Source organism: Pipra filicauda, unplaced genomic scaffold, assembly GCF_003945595.2.
Source record: "Pipra filicauda isolate LSUMZ 115617 unplaced genomic scaffold, ASM394559v2 scaffold2_size9829703_pilon, whole genome shotgun sequence".
NCBI classification, from domain to species: domain Eukaryota; kingdom Metazoa; phylum Chordata; class Aves; order Passeriformes; family Pipridae; genus Pipra; species Pipra filicauda.
In genome coordinates, this window is record NW_024104421.1 from 2826904 (window position 1) to 2845240 (window position 18337).

Below are 18337 nucleotides of genomic sequence, written 5' to 3' on the forward strand. Positions count from 1 at the left end.
AGAATTTATGCAAGCCACACAGTGTGTGATCAGTGCTTTGTTACTGCCTTGATGTATACTTTTGGTGGGTTTTTTGTTTTCTCTTTTTAAACTACTGAAAATGTTGTTAATAAAAAAATGCATGGTATGACGATAAATCTTTGAAAAGACATGGTCAGACAAATCTGAACAACTCTGACTCTTAGCTTTAAGAACAGAGAGTGGATTTAGGCACTTATCAAGTCAGTGGTTAATCAGTCCCATCTCAGAATGCCTAAAACTCCAGCTTGCTTTCTTTTCCACACTAGTAAGACTGTTGTTTTTGATCTTTATAAACTTTATTAAACTTAAAACTCTGCTTGCACACATCAGCTAATAAAATGCTTTAGAGGAAAAAACACTTTCTGACATAAAAAGCAAAACCTCCTTTAGCTCACTAGGTAGCTCCAGTATATTTGGACAGAAAAATTAATGGTTACAGTTCTCACAAATACATATTTGTCAGAAGAAAGAATGGTTCTTTATTGATATTTACTTCCTTTGTAACTTTCTTTACAACTTGAACAATTCAAAGATTTTTCTACAGATTGTGTATGTATTGCTAGAATGCACTGAAACTAAACATGTATTTATTTTTAATTTCCTTTTACATATAATAAGCTGTCTAGAGGGAATCATAAGGCTTTCCTGCTGCAATCTGAAGAGCTAAATTAAGTTCTTAACAGATACAGAAATCTACAAATATAAATCTGAGAGGAATTTGGTCCCCTTGAAGTAAAAGTAAAGTGAAATCAATCATGATAGCCTGGAACGTGAAAAGCAAAAGGTGGGCTAAAAGCTTGAGTTTAAATTTTCACTGCTCTTGTGAGGGCATGGGTGAGACTCAACAGTCTTTCATTTGGCAGTGCTTAGTATAAACAACAGAACTGTTAGGTTTAAAACAAGCCTTTGTAAAGCTTGTGTATATGGATACATGGACATACTGGTTGGATCTCTGACCAAGACATCAAACCTGCTTAAAAGGGACTTCACCTTTTGGTAACTTCCAATACATATAAAAACCAGTGTCCAGCAACGGCCTATGAGAAAACACCAGTTGCAGAAACGTGCTGAACAACAAGAAAGAGCACTTATTACAGGAAAAAAAAAATCACCAAACCCAACAGCCAATGCAAAACAAGACAGAAATCTCAGCCAGGCTGCTAGTTTAGTGTGCTAACAGAAACAGAAAATAAATACCCCCAACAGATTATATTTCTAAGATATATAGCATTTGCTATGTCCCAGTTCTCACACCAGGCACAGACTAATGCCTTCAAAAAGGGGAGTCCTCTGCAAGAATGGTATCTGTTTGTAAGATGAGATACTTGAAGAAAGTTTAGAGAGGAGAGGAGAGGGTCGGAGAGGGTCGGAGAGGAGAGGAGGTTTTGTAATCCAGTAATGAAATTGAATTTCCATAGCTCTTCCCACTGCTAAAGAAAACAAAAGTTAGTAAGTCCTATGGAAAAAAGTGACAAAAATAGATTTTTTGAATAATTTTTTCTATTTCTTTTATCCATTCTGTCAGAAATGCTTTTGATATAAAACTGTTGAGCAGCTTTAGCATCACTGAAATTGAAAAAAGATTCTTTGCAGAGGGTTAGCAGATGTTTTCTGAATCATGATTGATGTGGTAGGGCAAACCAGCAGAAGATAATCTAAAACTGAAAAAATAAGAGGCATAGCTACTAAGACAGCTCAGGAAAAAATAGTTGAAACAAAGGGCAAAACACATGTGGGATAGGTTACTGTTACATGTGTTAAACAGAAATTGGATTTGCTTCTGGAAAAAAGGGAGATTAAGAAAGATGTCTGATCTCCTTCCCTTTTCCCTGGCAGAAAGAAAACTTTGATAAAATTTTAACTGGGCAGGTTATGTGGGCTGTCATCTGTCTTTGGTCCATACTTCTCCATGATCAGAGGAGCAAATTATTTGTTCCATCAGTGAACATCTTAAGCAGAGAAAAGTTTATTAGCTTTTCATACCAGACAATCTCCCCGTGTTCTCAACTCGCACAGTAATACCAAGCAGATGTAACTCAGAAGGCAGTAGTTGATTTTGGAGAAATCTACATTAAAGAGAAGAGGGAAGGTCTCCAACAGATTTATTTAGCCACTGAAATTTTAAAATATTATTTCCTCATATTACCTTCCTCTCAATTCAGTGTTCTTTTGTTTTTTTCTTACTATAGTACTTATACAAGATGCCATATTATTACAAATTCAGATAGTCACTGAAAAAAAATAATTTATTTGTAGACTTAAAATGCATTCACTGCTTGAGAGAATTATCTGACTGGTCCACTGCTCTGTGCTTTGCTGATATTTTGATAATTCTTTGTGAAAATCACAACAATGACTACAAGCATCTAATAATGCTTTTGGAAGGTCGGGACAAACTGAATTAATTCAAATAATGCCAGAATCATGGAACATCCATGTACAACCCTGTGTCCTGAGCAAAACCTATGAACTCTTTTGTGTCCCACTTCTGAGATGACTGCTACCCAGTGTGTGTTAGTCACACCTTTGAGAGAGGATGGAAAGAGAATGTTAAAAAGTCCCAACAGGTCAGTAACACATTAATAGTCATACAGGCACTTTAGAGAAAATGAACAAAGGACCTGAAATCGTTGCTTACAAGATCTTAAATTAATAAGCAATACAAAATTCAGCCAGTTGGAGTCAAAGTATGCATTTGGTGCAAGCTTGGGATGACATCAGATGCAGTAGAGATGTCATCTGGGAGAGAATGTGAGAAAAAAACCAGAGTAGATCATACTCTTACTATTTTGATGTGGAACAGCAATATCTTGCCTTGCCCATCACGGTGACAGCAACAGCCAGCAACTACAAGTGAGCAACAGGGAACCCAACACACTCCTGCTGATACCAGTTAGCTACAATCTGTATGGATGCTTCTGCTCCTTTATTGTCCAGACAAAAGTATATCTAAACAACACAAACTATTCTTAGGAGACAGCAGATGGCATTCTTTGATTTTTCAGATGCTTTAGGACAAGCAATGTTGATGGCAGGGGCTCTGTCTCAGAGCCATGCCCTACACCCAGTTCTCTGAATGAGAACTCTGGGCATTACATGAAGAATGAAAAAAGGGAACTAGAAAAAAAGTCTGATCCATCCAGACCACTTCTGAAAAATCTCTTACTAAGCCAAGCTAGAATTTTTTTATTATCTCCATGTCTGCTCTTTGATGTCAGAATGGGCTTTGTTCTCTTCATTTGGAAGGGACTGCCTGCACCCTGATGTGGTCCCACATTATGGTATTGGGATTTTTTGGTTGTGAAGACATGCTTAATAATCATGCCAGCATGCACAGTAATTGGTAGGATAAAGGCTGACACTGTTATTGGATACATTTGTAGTTAGTGTTATTTTTAAAAGAGCTACATAGCCAAGATCAAATAAATATTTCCCTGTTTTCACTGGCGTTCCTTAAATATGAGCAAAATCTTTATTACAGCAACAACGTGCCTCTGTGAGTAATCTTCTTTACCAAGATAAACCTCTTTTGGCTACACCAAGTTAACTACTTCTGCCATAAATTACATCATTCTGTAGGTTGTACCTCTCAAGGAACAGTGCTTTAGTGTAATCCCTACTCACAGGAATGATCACCTACGGGAGATGCTATGCTAGAATCAAGTTACTCCCTTGAGTAATGGTGACCTAAGCAAATAAAGGACTTGCAAGCATGTGTAGAGTTTTAAGTTAACTATGAAGAAACAAACTTAATGAGGACATTTGGTTCAGACTGTTCTATCTTTTTTAATCCGCTCCCTTCCCATTTGTAATGAAAGCAAAACAAATTGGCCACTTGAGATTAAGAACAGCTAAGCAAGGACATGGGAAAGGTGGTGCAACTTGTCCTCACATGCTGTATGTGCTGGAGAGATGGTACAGACAGTTAAGAAGTCTTGTTAAAGAATGAAGGAGAGCATCAGAAATCTGCCTGAGAGCACGTTTCCTACAGCTTCTAGAGCTCAAGAGAAAAGAAAGGAACTGGACTTGGCAAAACCCGACATTATTTAATGTAAAACCAATGATGTTTGAGGCAGAACTGGAATTTGGAAGCCAAATTTTGCCTAAAGGTATTTGCAGCAGTTCCCCCTGTTGTCAAGTACCTTTATTCTCATAGGTTTGGTGGCAGTAAACTGCCAAGTATATTGTCTCCTCCAGCTTACTATATTCTCTTGTTCCTACACACAAACCTTTCACAGGTGGGAAGCTTAGATCAGGCCACTTCTCCCATCTCCTCACCTTGAAGGCAGGATTTTCCACTGGTATGCAGTGACCACCATAACCTCACATGCATCAGAAGGGTAAATGTAAGCCCCTTGCTCCACCAGTGACAGTGAATAAATGCAAACCCTGTGCAAAACACACGACTGTCAACCATACTTTGCTAGAAACATACACATTGCAAAAGAAAATTGACTTTCTGACTGCCAGTTATCATTTCCTTAAAACTTAAGACTTAGCAAGTGCTGTACAACATATAAAAACAATAGCTCACATTTCTTTGCCATATGCCAAAACTACATGGTTCTCAAAAGAGATGTCATTTTGGATTTGTTGAATTCTCTATGTTTATAACCTCAATTACATTATTTCCTCAACTATACAAGGTGTTATTTTCTTGCACAATGCAGAAAACAATGAGAAATTACAGTTGAAAAGTTCAACTGGGCAACAAAAAAAAACAAACCACCCATACATCCCAAATGAAACCAGGTAATTGCATTGGATGTGTTTTATTTCAACAGCTGCAAAATGGAATCATTGCAATAGACTGAGCTGTGCTGTCACAGTGGCTGGGAAGGCACTGCAGGCCAAGCAGGAGGGCAGTCACAGGCCAGACAGTCAGGTGTTGGGGACAGAATAAGGCAAATGTCACCACTGCACACTGAGATACAGAGAGAGCCCAACAACATCTAGAGCTGCTCTAGGTCCTGTCCTCACCACCAGTAAGGTGGTTTGGCACACCCAAGTTGACACGGTGCTGTAACTGAGAACAGTGTATTTCCCCTGGGAAAGAACATTTGAGGGTAGTTAAAAATCACCATTTCAATCTCCCTTCTTTACATGGTACAGGCAGGATGTAAGGTTCCAGGAGCACAGTGCCTGCAGCAGGAACTTGGCCCTCTGCGTGGTGCTTGATCCTTCTTTACTGGTCTAGCCTTCTGCACACACCAAGTGGAGAGGTTATGAGGATGTTTCAATCACATCCAAGTTCAATTTGGCTTCTGGAATAATTCAGGTTTACAAGGATTACACAAGAGAGAAAAGGTTATATCTGTTCCCCCCTGGTTAAGGACACTACCTCCAAATCAGTTCTGGTGGAAGATTAAGTCTTTGGCATAGTACCAGTTTCTAGCTCACAGCATGAAGAGGTCTTCTGATAGGCAATGAGCATCAACCCCCCATTTTTATAAATCATTCAAGAGGAGATTCAGAGTCCTGGAATCAAGGATGATATAGAGGAGTTGCTTAGTTTTACATTAGGAGGATTACCACGGTGAGTCTGACATGTCCCTGCTGTCCTGAACTCTGTAAGTTAGTCTGTATTTTGCTGCAGAAGTCCCTCTGTATTTTTCTTTCAGTGTAGGGTATCTCTGAATTATGAAATTATACAGACAGAATTCCCCTATGATTTCAAATTATTAGATTACATCACATTCCTTAAAAAAGGGGAGGAAAAAATATTGCCAGTCTTACTGTTAAGAACAGTCATCACTGGAAAATGCAGACTATAGCCTAAACATCTTGTAAGCTTTTTAAAGCCTTTTGCTCTTACTTTTCCATAAAAAACCTGACCGCAATTTAATATGCAAAATGTACTTAGGCAGTGTCCCAGACAGAATAAAACTAGACAGAAATAAATCCAGTCCTATCACCCCTGGGACTTCCTTGCTTCATCTACACGCAATAATATGGCAAATTAATAACAAACACAACTGGATGACTTTGCCAATCCAGCATCTCTCAAAGGGGCAACACTTTCCTCATGCATTACTCTGCCCATAGAGCCTTCGAGTTTTTTTTTCTTCTCATCTTCATTGCTGTAAGTGGTGAATGTGGCATCATATACGTGGTCCTGCATGGTTCAGATCTATCAGGACATTGCAGGTAAAGGCAGGATACTTTACTACCTATTGCAAAGTTCAAAGAAACAGCTTGATTAATGCCAGAGAGTTTGGGATTCGGATGGAAGATGACTGTGGTAACAAGAAAACACAGCAAAGAATATGGGGTAGAAAACACTGTGAAAAGAATGATAAATTTTAATAGATAAGAGCATTTTAGGGCAAATGAGAACTAATTGTAACGAGACAGCCTAAAATCTAAAAATGTTTAAATTTTTCATTCACCTTGTCTGAAGGTGCCCAATTTTCTCATGAACTCAGAGTAATCATGGACTTCAACAGAAGTACCATTCCGAAAAATTAGTCACTCCAGTTAATTATTTAAATACATGTAAAGGTAGTCACCTCGAGGTGACTACACAGGAAAAGTCTAGTCTTATTTAATTTTAACTAAAAAATGTACTCAGCCAGATACAAGCTGTTGTTTCACTAACAGAAAGACATTTCACTGTTGAGAGGAGGGTTTGGCTGAGGTTCTTTTGCTCATACCCTCTCTTTCCCAGTTACAGAATTGTTGCATCTCCTGTAGACCATGTAAGTACTGGTGCTACACTGCCTTTGAGTGACTCTCCTGCTACAAGACTCCAGTGAAGCTTGAACACATCACAAGCTTAGCTTTTTTTTTTTGCTTTAAAAAATAATAATGATGGCAGGTTTTTGTTCTAGTGGAACAGTGAGGTTTCCTCTCCAGCTTTGGTAAGCATAACATGGTCTTCTGCCCACATAAATCTGTGTTGTCAGCAGAGGAGCTCATTGAAAATACAAATACGGAGCACAACATCCACTCAAATTATATGGCTTCCAAATTGTCTAGAAGCAATTATTTCTGGCAAATATCAGATAGACAATAACCAGTGGCAACAATGTAGTTACATTAAGACAAAGTACAACATAAAGAGGATGAACAGAATGTATGAGGTGGTATAATTGAGCAGCACGAATAAAGGTGATAGAAATGGAATTTAATAAGTTGAAAGGGCGTGAGTTAGCATGCGTAGGAGTAACTGATTGCCCTTTCCAATATTCAGGAGTGATTTTCTTTTTTAATTGGATCATACTTCTTCATTGACGAATTGGATGCTTCTTTTTGCCCTCCTCAAGCACAAAATGTTTAAAACAAGTTTTAAAATATGTAATAACATAAAATTGAGAGAGAAGAGTAATCATCAGAAAACTTTTAGCACAAAAGCGTTGACTTGATTCTGTCCCTAGAAAGCTTTATAATGCTTTACACTTCTGCCAAAGGAGATATGAGATAATAGTTTCCAAGACAGTAAAGTGATTAAGTTTTGGTAGACTTGCTGATTTTGCACTTGTCTACTTATGTCCATCAAGGGAATTTTTTTCCTTCTCTTTCCTTTCTCAAACCAATATATTGATCTTAATGCCACATATTAAGATGAGTGTTCCAATGCACGTGTGAAGTTTTTCTTATAAGGAGACTGCTTTGGTACACCAGCAGTAAAGTGATTTCAGCAACTGAAATAAAGTATGCACTACAAGAACTATGTTAGTATGACAGTGACAGAATAGTTGAATGGTGAAATCTATCCTGTGTATCTATGATATAAAGTACTTAGGTCTAATTTTCAAAAGTGACCCACCACTGTGAAACCTAAATCATCCATGTGCTTTTGAAGATATGCAGCATTAGCTTACACATTAATGCCAGGCTAAACAGACTGAGTGTGGATCATTTTTCCAGAAGCACTATGACTTCAAAAATAGTTAGGAGGGGGGAAAAGAAAAGTTTGCTTAATTAGCTCTTACACTTCATTTTTTTTCAAAAAGCAACTGCAAGAACGGGATGAGAGCTGTGGGAAGTATCCAATCTACTGCTCTGCCATGCACCTCACATAGGCAAAACAAAACTGTACTTATCACTCAAAGAAAAAAGTTTTCCAGAAAAGAACTCAAACTACTTAAAAAAAAAAATCAAACCCACAAAAAATCCCAAACCAAACCCAGTCTATCCCTATGGCACTGCTTGGAAACGTGCAAATACTTAACACTATTTTTTGAAGTTGTACCCAAATACAGTGCCTTTGAAGGCTTATCCCATGATGCTACAATTGCTTTTTGTGACATGGGTAAAAAAATGTCTGTCTAATCTTTTAAACAAAATGTCCATCTTCTTCCTTATGACAAGTGGTCTTGTGAAAGTCCATATAACCACAAAGCATAAAAGCATCATCTGTTCTCTTAGAGATTATGAAATATTGATGTGCCCACAACAGTCATCCAGATGTAGTCTTCAGGCTTTGTTGAATTCATAACCCCAAGCCCTTCTGATTTTAGGAGGCACTGAAATAATTTGGGGCCTCAGACCATTCAAGCCTAACAAAGATTGTCAAAGGTACCTTTGCTTCTCTGCCCATGGGTGAACCAGCTTTGCTTGCAGATGAACCACTTACTGCACTGGACAGTCCCTGATTCCTTCATTGAGACATTTACTGGCAAGGGACAGCCAAGTCCCGGGAACTAAGAATGCATGGGACTTGGAGAAAAGGGATTCTGAGCTCTGAAGCTTTCAGACAGTTGTGTTGACCTAGGTGTCTAGCACTGCCAGCCAACATGAGACATAAAGAATTACAAGCCACTTCTGGAAGTGTTAAACCTTGAACTTTCGCTTCAGTCTCTTGATCTGCAAAATGCAGACACCAGTGATTTACATCAGAGGGCAACTAGTATGTTTTTTCCCCTTCAAATCATACTTATGTGGAAACTCTCTATATTCTGAGACAGGTTTTTCAATGAACGAATCTGAATACAAAAGATGTCCCTCTTAAATTACATTATTTCCTATGGATTGAGCCAGAGAGAAAAAAATCTACACAAACTCCTTGTGACTCAGAAAAAAAGATTCCATGCTGCAAGCCAGTCCCTCCACTTCAGACAACCTATTTCCCAACACCAATTCTGAAGAATTTAAGATTTGCAGGCAAAAATTCACCATGTGTTTCACAAATCTGGTTTATAAGAATCACTGTGCTTTACAGACTTTTTTCCAAGCAGTGGTAGTTAGATCTGGACCTGAAGCCAAGCAGCAGATGTTGGAATTTCCATGCAGAAGGCGGCTGCCAATGACCCAGAGGATCCCCTCTTACTAATGAGATGCTGCTTCCATACACTTAGAGAGTCTAAGTGAGAAGAAATTGCAGTGCATGTTACATTCATGTAATTTTAGGACAAATCTATGCAGGTTGTTTCCTCAGAGGGGAAAAGTGTACTGCATTTTGGAAGGGGAAGGAAGCAAAAAGTATTTCTTTATGGATGACAAAACACTGCAAGTGCAATATTGGTAGCTCACCTACTGGTATTTAAGATGCCTCAGGGGCAAAACTTGGACAGGACCCAGAGATTTGACTTCTAAACCTCTGCACTAAACTTATGTAAGAGCATAATCCTGTAATGTGCTATTTATGGTTAACTTGGGCAATCTTATCTAAAAGGCCTCATGAGAAAAGTTACGCTCTAATACATATGGATGTGATAACATCTATTCTAGGCTAATCAACAGGCATTTGTACAATTAAAAAATGCCCAGTGAAGATTGCAGCTGTATTAGCTACAGACCTCAGTAGGCTTTTTAAAGCCACACCAGCACCAAAGAAGCCATTTTCAATTAATATGTCCCTAGTTAGGACCATAAAGACTAATAGAGGATGTCTGTCAGGTCAAGTTGATGGCTTGCCTGCTTCACACTGCACTAGCCTTTTCTTGTCTAGATCAAATATTTGTTAGCCTGCATCAGGCTCCCTGGCCCTGTTCTGGTGCAAATAAAATACTTCTCTTAATAAAAAAACCCCATAAATGGATTATTAGATAGTCTATGCTGGGATCAAGATCGTATATGGATATGAATATGTGTCAGATTTAATTCCCTCAGCTTCCTCTAGTTCTCCAAAAGCACTAGCCAAGAGACCTGAGCAGGAGTAATAAAACTTCCCCATGTCTCAGGGAACACATGTTGTTCTCCAAAATGCAAGAACTACAAGCACAGTTAAGCTCAGCCTATGTCAGGACAACTCTCAGAACCTGTCTCAGCATCAACAGCCCCTCACCCAAAACACTCCTGTTTAAATGTGAGTACCTTTCCCTTACCAGACAGTGGGCATGCAACTAGAAAGCACTAAAAGGCTTAAATCAGAGAAGAACTAGGAAAGAACAAAACCTTAATTTACAGCCAGGAATTAGGTGGGTTCCAGTGCAGACTGAAGACCACGGAGAGAACAGGCTTCATGAGACAAATCTGTCCAAAAGCAGAGCTGTGTTCTGCAGGGACTGAAGGTAGTGCATGGTACTTGACTGTCTGAATGAAACAACCCACTAATGCCTAACAGAGGTGTCATGAATGGATGGTAGCTCTGTATGAGAGGGGAAGGTTCTTAGTTGCCTAACAGACAACATTTGCTTTTCTGTTTTCCTGCTCACCCTTTGATGCCCAAAGCGACCCCAAGCTGAGGACAAGCTGAGGCCTTACAGACAGACTAGCAGGCACAGCTTTTTGTGAGACCAAATAGCAGTGCTGTCAATTGCTTCAGTATTTTCTGCTTTTATCAGTGCTTCAGCTCCTCCCACAGAGACTATCAGCTTTCATTAAAAAAGTTTCTACCCTTTATGGCTGTGGGGAAAAGCCTGCAACCATGATTCTAATATAACCTAGTGGGTCAGAAAACAAGCCAAAGAACAAGAGCCTCACACTTGTGTTCCTAACAAATAAATCATGACTTTTAAGCTGATCTCATAGTTTATGGTAACTTGACTCAAGGCTTTTGAATTACTAAGGTTAGAAGTACTTTAACTTATCAAACTAGCAAGTTCCTCAAATAAAAATAAACAAAGTGCTTTCTTACAGCTATTCTGAAGAAGATTAACTCCTTTTCCACTAACTACATCTCTCTTTACTATAAAAAGGAAACAATGACAGTTTTTAACTAACCCTTTCTCCAGAAGGCAAACAGGTCTCAGCTATTACAAATTCTCAAGCCAGAGGATATAATCTTCCCACATTGACATGTCCATATTCCACCTCCACAATGGAATTACCAAACTTAGTTACTCATATCTTTGTTGTAACTGGGTGATGTAATTTGTTGAAAATGTATGATGGACTACCAAAGGCTACTTGAGGACTTCCTCAGAGGCATTACAAATAATTTAAGCAAATAAGACTAACAGAAAACATGACTGTGTCACTGCCCTATGTCCTGTTGCTTCTAAATTGTTCCCAGTGCTCTTGAGCTGAACACCACATGCAAAGAAGAAAATGCAGTTTTAACAAAAAAGTCTCTCTCCCTCCAAAACCAACACACATGACCATATAGCATTTCCATCAAGGTCAGGAATTTATAACACCAACAATGCACTATGACCTCACAATTATTCAAAGGATCTTTTGCTTGAAATCAAGAAAATCTTGGATCTTACAAAGGTTGCACAATCAGACTGACATACCATGAGACTTCCATTCCCCTTCAGCTCTGGTTTGGTCATCCTTTGATTAATATCACGTTTATCACGAGTGCATTAATTTTTAAAAAAAGGTTTCCCACACACCCCAAAAATAATCTGCATCACTCTCCGTCTCCAAAATTGTTACACAAATGACTCCTGCCCCATGTCACACCACAGACAAAAGAAAAACAATGTTGTTACTTACTAGGAACTCCAGACACCAGCCGTAATGGACGTAATACTCGGAAAGCCCGCAGTGCTTTAACATCGAATCCGGCACCTTTTCCTCCTATTGAATTCCCCCCATCTGCTTTGGTTGCTTGTTCTAAAATTGCACTAAAAAGCCTGCAAAAAGAAAGAGGAAACAATCTGTAGGCAGACAGCAAGGCTTGGGCTGAACAGGAACAGAGATCATCATCATCATATCACCCAAACTCTCTCACAGACCTGTGAAGAGTGTCACACATCTCAGTCGACATTCACATATGGTAGAGGAGAGACAGACTCTTCCCATATGCAACAGCCTATTGGTGATGTCTATACCATTTCCAAAACACTTGTTTCTGGAGCAGACATAAACATGACATGCTCCTCCTTCAGCCTAATGGCTCCTTGCAGCCAGCCATAGGCTACCAATACTTTGCTATCTTTATTAACCAACGATCCACCTTGGGGAAGAAGAATCATCACCCATAATTAATCCAATCATTGATTATCTGTCACCCATTTTACAAGGAATTAAGATTCACCAAGGTCACTGCAGGTAGAACTTGGTGTGAAACTCAGGGATCCTTCAAGATGCAAATTTTTAGATAAGGGAGTATGTTCACATTGTGTGCTTGAGTATCCGTTTGTGAATGCTCTGATGCACGGGCTAGGCAAAGTGAAAAACTGTAGGAGTGTTATTATTGGAATGTTTTATTATGTTAGCAAGCAAGGCAGAAAAGACAATGATGTTGTGTGAAAAAGCTGAAGGCTCAACCTATCTGTTAATAAGAACTTGATTTAAGAAATTAGCTTTCAGGAAATGGCTTCCATTTTTCTGGTAAAACATTAGTACCTTTGGGGGAGGACAGATTCCTCATGAATTTGCTAATGATATTGCTTTCAGCCTTGAAACCACCAGCTTGGACCCAGCCAAATTCAGCAGAGGTTAAAAGCTGTTCCAGTATAAATGGATGTTTGGCACTCTGTAGAAAATACTTGCCTGGGAGTGGCAGAGCCCCCTTGGCCCATAAGTTGCCATGGAGGTTCCACAGACAACTTTACAGAAACTGCCTGGAATGCCAGGAACAGCCTATTTGGAGTGGCCGGGATTCAGCACTGGCTGTTTTCTCCTCAGACTTCAGCCTGCAGTGCCTCTGTCAGGATCTCATCCATATTCCACAGAGAGCTCCCAGACCTCACCAAGCAGAGGCTGAGCTGGACAATTGCTCAACAAGGAACTCCAACACCTGCAGCCTGTGTTAAATCTTACAGATAGGGCCACAAACATAGGGAGCTTGCCCTGGATAGGAAAAGGAGGATTCATTTACTGAAGCATTGAAGTCAACATTTCCCCAGCTCTAAATCCAACAAACAATGTGGATTAGAGGAGTGCAAATGTGAAATTCATTTCTTAAGCAGGTGGGGTTTCTTTAAAATTTTCATATTAAGAGTCTTATAAAACTTGTCAACGGTGACTGAGGAACTCCTAAACTGGATCTATTCAAAGCCTCAACTTCAAGCACTGCAGAAAGATTTATCAACTAGGTAACAAGCGTGGGAAAAACTGTGTGTGGGGAGGTTGGATGCTGAGTTTGTAGGTGTTGCAGGCTGAGAAGCAGGATGCAGAGAAGACAAAAACAGAGCCTATGAGAAATACTGCATTGACTACAGATATCACAGAGAGAGATAAACAAGGGCTGATGCAAAGAACATGTATTAGTGGAATGTATGTATTTCTTTAGCTGTGTACACAGATTATACAGTTGCAATTTTCTGCTGGTCCCCATAATAGAAACACTGTAGGTCAAATTTGGCCTAATGTATTTTCAGTAAGCTAGTGATTAAGCTCTAGCAATGTGCTCCATTTCATATTCAAACGTTTCTATCTTCCTAGTCAACAGAATTCCCATACTAGATGATGAGTGACATATCTATACAACAGTCCCAGTCTCCTGGGATCCTCTGGAGGAAAAAGAATTTACTGCAAAAAGGCTTCTAATGCTGTTTTATGTCTCCAAGACTAGAAATCTCAAGGAACTCCGAGTCAGGAATTGTGCAAAACTGAGGTCCCATTCTCCTGGTCCCCATTTTCACTGGCTCCCTGTTTTACCAAAGAGCAGCTCTTGGCATTGGGCACCGAGGCTGCTTCTACTGCCACTCCTACAGTGAGCAAACCACAGACTGCTCCAGAAATCTGCACCCTGAGCAAGCTGTACTTGTCCCAAATTAGTTCAGGAGGAGCAGAAACAAAACCAGTAGGACAGTTCACTCCTCTGGAGCTAGAACCCCCCTTCCCAGAGTGCAGAGTTCCCTATTTGTGTTGACGTGCTAAAACATGCTATTTTGAGATACCCACAGTCATCTGCCTACTACGCTTCAGGAATAACTTGCAGTAATTCCTGCTGCTCCTCATTAAAAACCCAACATTTAAACTTGAATTTCTAATCCTGCATTTCTAATGCATTTACTCCATAGTTAATATCTCCCCTGCTTTTTACCAATGCACTGCAACTGTTTATTTCTCTCATTTATATCACTCTCTTTGTCTATTGTATTGGGGTCGAGACTGTGTTCAGTGTGGCCTGCTGAATGTCTACCCCACTCTTCAAGTTTATAGTACATCTTGCCAGTCCTGCTTCATTGTCCTCACCACCTCCTTCAGTCAGGGCATTGGCAGACATCTATGATTCAGAGGCTACAACTACCTAATGCTCTTAGTTTTTCAGCTAACTGTTTTCTGACACTAAAACAGCTGGATGGATGTTAGGCTACTGATATAAATTATGAGGCCAGAGCCCTTCTATCCTATATTTACATGGGAAATTCTGCTCTTTGATGAAAACCTTTGGGAAAAGCTTCCAGTAGGCGTGTGGAGCAAGGTGCAGTTCTTTCCTTCTCTTCTCAGGAGGTTAGTTAGCTGAAATGCATGCTCCAAGCATAGTGTGAGAGAACACTGTGCTGACAGAGAAATCGAAGTTTGGATGGCACAAAAAAGCAAGAGGGTTAATCTCTTGTGGCCACTGAAAATCTCACCATGAAAAATAAATAATAATAATAATAAAAAAAATAAAGAAATCAGCCTTATTTCCTTCCACCTAACTACTTTCTGCCAGCCTAAATTCATGCCCCATTTTCATTTGGATATGATGAAGCACAATTAACAGCATCTTGATTTCTGAATTTCACTTGTGACATGACTACACCTTAACTAAATTCATCTGACAGACATGAATTATAACAGCAGAAAAACAAATTTCTATCAACACTTTTTTTTTTTGCATTTACTTGTGAAGTATGAAGCTAGCTTCACTGTTTTTCTTTCTTATATTTTGCTGTTTCTCTTTTGACATTTGAAATATCAAGAAGGTTTTCACTTTGCAGGATGACCCCAACAGCAGCATGATAAGGCCGTAACCTGCTCTTCATCTCTTCCTCTGTGGGGAGTGCACCGTGATTTTTACAGCATTAAAAAAAAAAAAAAGAGCTTGTCAAGGGCCTCCAGCATATAAAAAGAAAACAGAGGGCTTGGTATCTCTAAGTCCAAAAATCAGCAGAAAAACATCGCTGAAAGAATCCTCTCAGGTGCAAAAAACCAGTAAAACACAAAGGTTTTTTTTTTTTCACAGTGTTTTACAGATCACCTGTGATTTCTGAGTGTGAAAGGGTTTGGATCTGCCCTTTAGAAACTCCACACAGGTCTTCAGAAACACAGATACTGTGACCACATTTTCCAGTCTGCTCTAGTTTCAGATCCTCCCCAAATACACCTTCACTGCTTACCTTCCCAGGTAAGACTGTCTTTCAAATTACACCACCTCTTTTTCTGGCAGATGCTACAGGCCCCTGGAGAATGACTGTGCCTGGCAGACAAACCACAGCACTGCCAGGAAAGACAGATATTTTTCTATCACAGCATCGTCAAGTCGGTCTTCTCTCAAGAGAAATTTCCTCCAACAGCCTAATATTAAAGGACATCACTGTGAAATCTGAAAGTTTTAATGTTTTCCAAAAGAGGAACAGCAAAAATAAAGGAAGCAGGAGACAATTTGACTAACCATTCGTGTCTGTGGGTTGTGCCTTATTAGGCAGCTTAGGGGTGTGGTCTCTACTCTTAGCTAATTATGTTACTAGAGCCTCTCATTGATACCCTCACACAGACGTTTTTCTTCAAAGCAGCATTTAACAGGGCTGCTATAGCAGGGTCATAGGCTACTTAAAGATAAGCCAGAATCAAGCCTTAAAAGACATTAATTGATGAATAAGCAGATCTCCCACACTCCAAGAATGATAAGCTGCTACAAGACTACAGGTCTAAAGTGCATCCTTTCATCAGAAAATATAGCAGTTGTGTTCAGTGCTCCCCTCTGCTGCTGTTGCATATTCCTGTGGCCTTGTAAGAACCACTGACTCTAAAATCCCTTTGGATACCAGAGGACCTATCTTCAGAAGGCAGGGGACAGTGTACAGGCACACTGTTATACACTTTTTTACAGGAACTGTGACTCCCCTCCAAAATGTATACCTGGTCCTGCAAATGTCTGTGTTGCTCTTACTTTGCCGACTTGTTTGTTTTAAGGTAAAGGAAGCCCATTGTGCAATATTATCTCTTTAAGTTACATGTAGTAAATAGTGCATAGGTGGATTTAAAAGATCTAAAACCTGTCTTTTTTTTTTTTTTTTTGCTTCTTTAACTTCCAACAGCACTTGAAGAGGTACTTCCCACCTAGCTTTTCTACGTTTTGTAGCAAGGACAGTCATCATTGTAAAAGAAGATGATTCCTAAGGCAGAGCAAGCACAGTTGGCAGTTACTACAGTTCTGGGACTTGATGCTTCCAGTATTAGTCACACACCATTCTTTGCCCCTCATACCAAATAAATCCCTCTGCCCAGTGCTGCACCTGTGTACAGATCACTCAGGTTTCTCCAATAGCTCCATCAATAGGCAGAAAAAAGCACCACAAAGAAATACTGTTATCAGCACTTGCTCTCTTCCTCCTCTCTCTTTAAAATTTATTTTAAACATTTTCCATGGGGCTTCCTCCCTGGCAAAAGATTCAAATACACTGAAGTTTAAACATAATGTCATTGAGGGATTTCAGACAGCCCCTCGGAAAAGAAGACAGGGCAGAACAGGAACAGATGGTATCACCACGTCGATTTTGCAGAGGGGTTGTGGAGAGGAAAAGCAGCGCACCAGCCTAGGCTGCGGTACTGAACCAGTGAGTTTAAACAGATAAACATCAAAGGAACCCATCTGGCCTTGAAGTGGAATCTGTCACTTGAGATTGTTACTATTTAACAGAGACCTTGGGGTCTTGGCCGTGTTTATTATACTCCTGTAATCCCTCCCCAGTTACATTTTTTGTTCCCCCTCTGGTGGGGAACTGAGAGCTGCTGGAGGCAAAAGCAGATAGAAGACCTGAGAGCTGCAGCTTCTGCCGCTGGCAACAGAATTAATTTCAGCCTGAATATCATCTTGCTGATTAACTGCCCTAGTAGGAAAATTGAAAAGGACTGTACTTAAACTAGATATAATGCTGCTCTGTGATTTCTGGAGCCCTGCTCTCTTGCATTCCAATGGAAGAAGAGGAGGCAATGTGTCCTCTCTTTAAAATGTCTCTCAGAAAAATGAAAACGGAATGATCGCATTCACAGAACTCTTTTTTCTCCAATCTTTCTTCAACTTAAGCAGCAATTTCCAAGCAGGTGGGATATCTGAGAGCATTCAAAGGCAGAACCAACTATGGAACTGGCCATCAATACCAGGGGAGGGGTTAGGGATTTTCCAGTTTTCAATTGCTAATATGTTATCAGATCCTCTGTCTTCGAGCAGGAACAAAGGAGAAAGACAATGGATGTTGCCGTAAGGAGAAGCATTGTGTCCACGTGGAGGTAGAGAGGTCTTGAGACTAAGAATAGGTTTCAGCCTGTTCTCCCTCCCCCTCACTGGGAATTCTCCTTCCACCCACTTTTCCCCGTGATGACGGAAAGTGGGAGGGATTGGGTAGCACACAGCAGTTTGCCGATGAAATATTTTGGGACCAGCACAAAAATGGTCAGGAAGATAGATGGTTTGGGGAAGAAATTATGAAGGGGTTTTGATGACTAGGAGTGTCCCTTTTGACATTCTCCCTAGGAGCTGATGCAGAGTTTCTTTGGTAAAGAGGTGAAAAGACTACAAGATTTTGTGGGCGATGAAACTCTTTAACAATGGAGTGGTGGGAGGATGGGACAAATTACTCAGGCAAAGAAATACTTGTTCTCTTTGTCTTCAGCTGTAGTTTATCCTTCACCTCTTCCCTCAAACAACCACAATTCAAATCCCCTGCTTATCTCTCACCCTTAGGTAGAAAAAGCAGAAGGTGTATTACTTTGCTTTTATTCAAATAAATTAAATGCCAAGCTTGAAAAACATGGAGAGGAATAACAGGATTAGAAAGGTTGCAGCTCAAAGTAGCAATTTGATCTACAAGAGTAAAATTATTCT

The 18337-nt window shown here is 39.8% G+C and overlaps 1 protein-coding gene across 10 annotated transcripts in view; it reads right to left on the reverse strand.

The window, feature by feature from the left end:
* Positions 1–18337, reverse strand: part of CACNA1C (calcium voltage-gated channel subunit alpha1 C) — a 431119-nt gene that overhangs the window by 180380 nt on the left and 232402 nt on the right. For all 10 annotated transcript variants that reach the window (XM_039383226.1, XM_039383225.1, XM_027726697.2 and 7 more), the window contains exon 5: positions 11848–11987. In XM_039383226.1, the coding sequence (XP_039239160.1) occupies positions 11848–11987 (140 nt within the window). The remainder of the gene's footprint in view (positions 1–11847; positions 11988–18337) is intronic.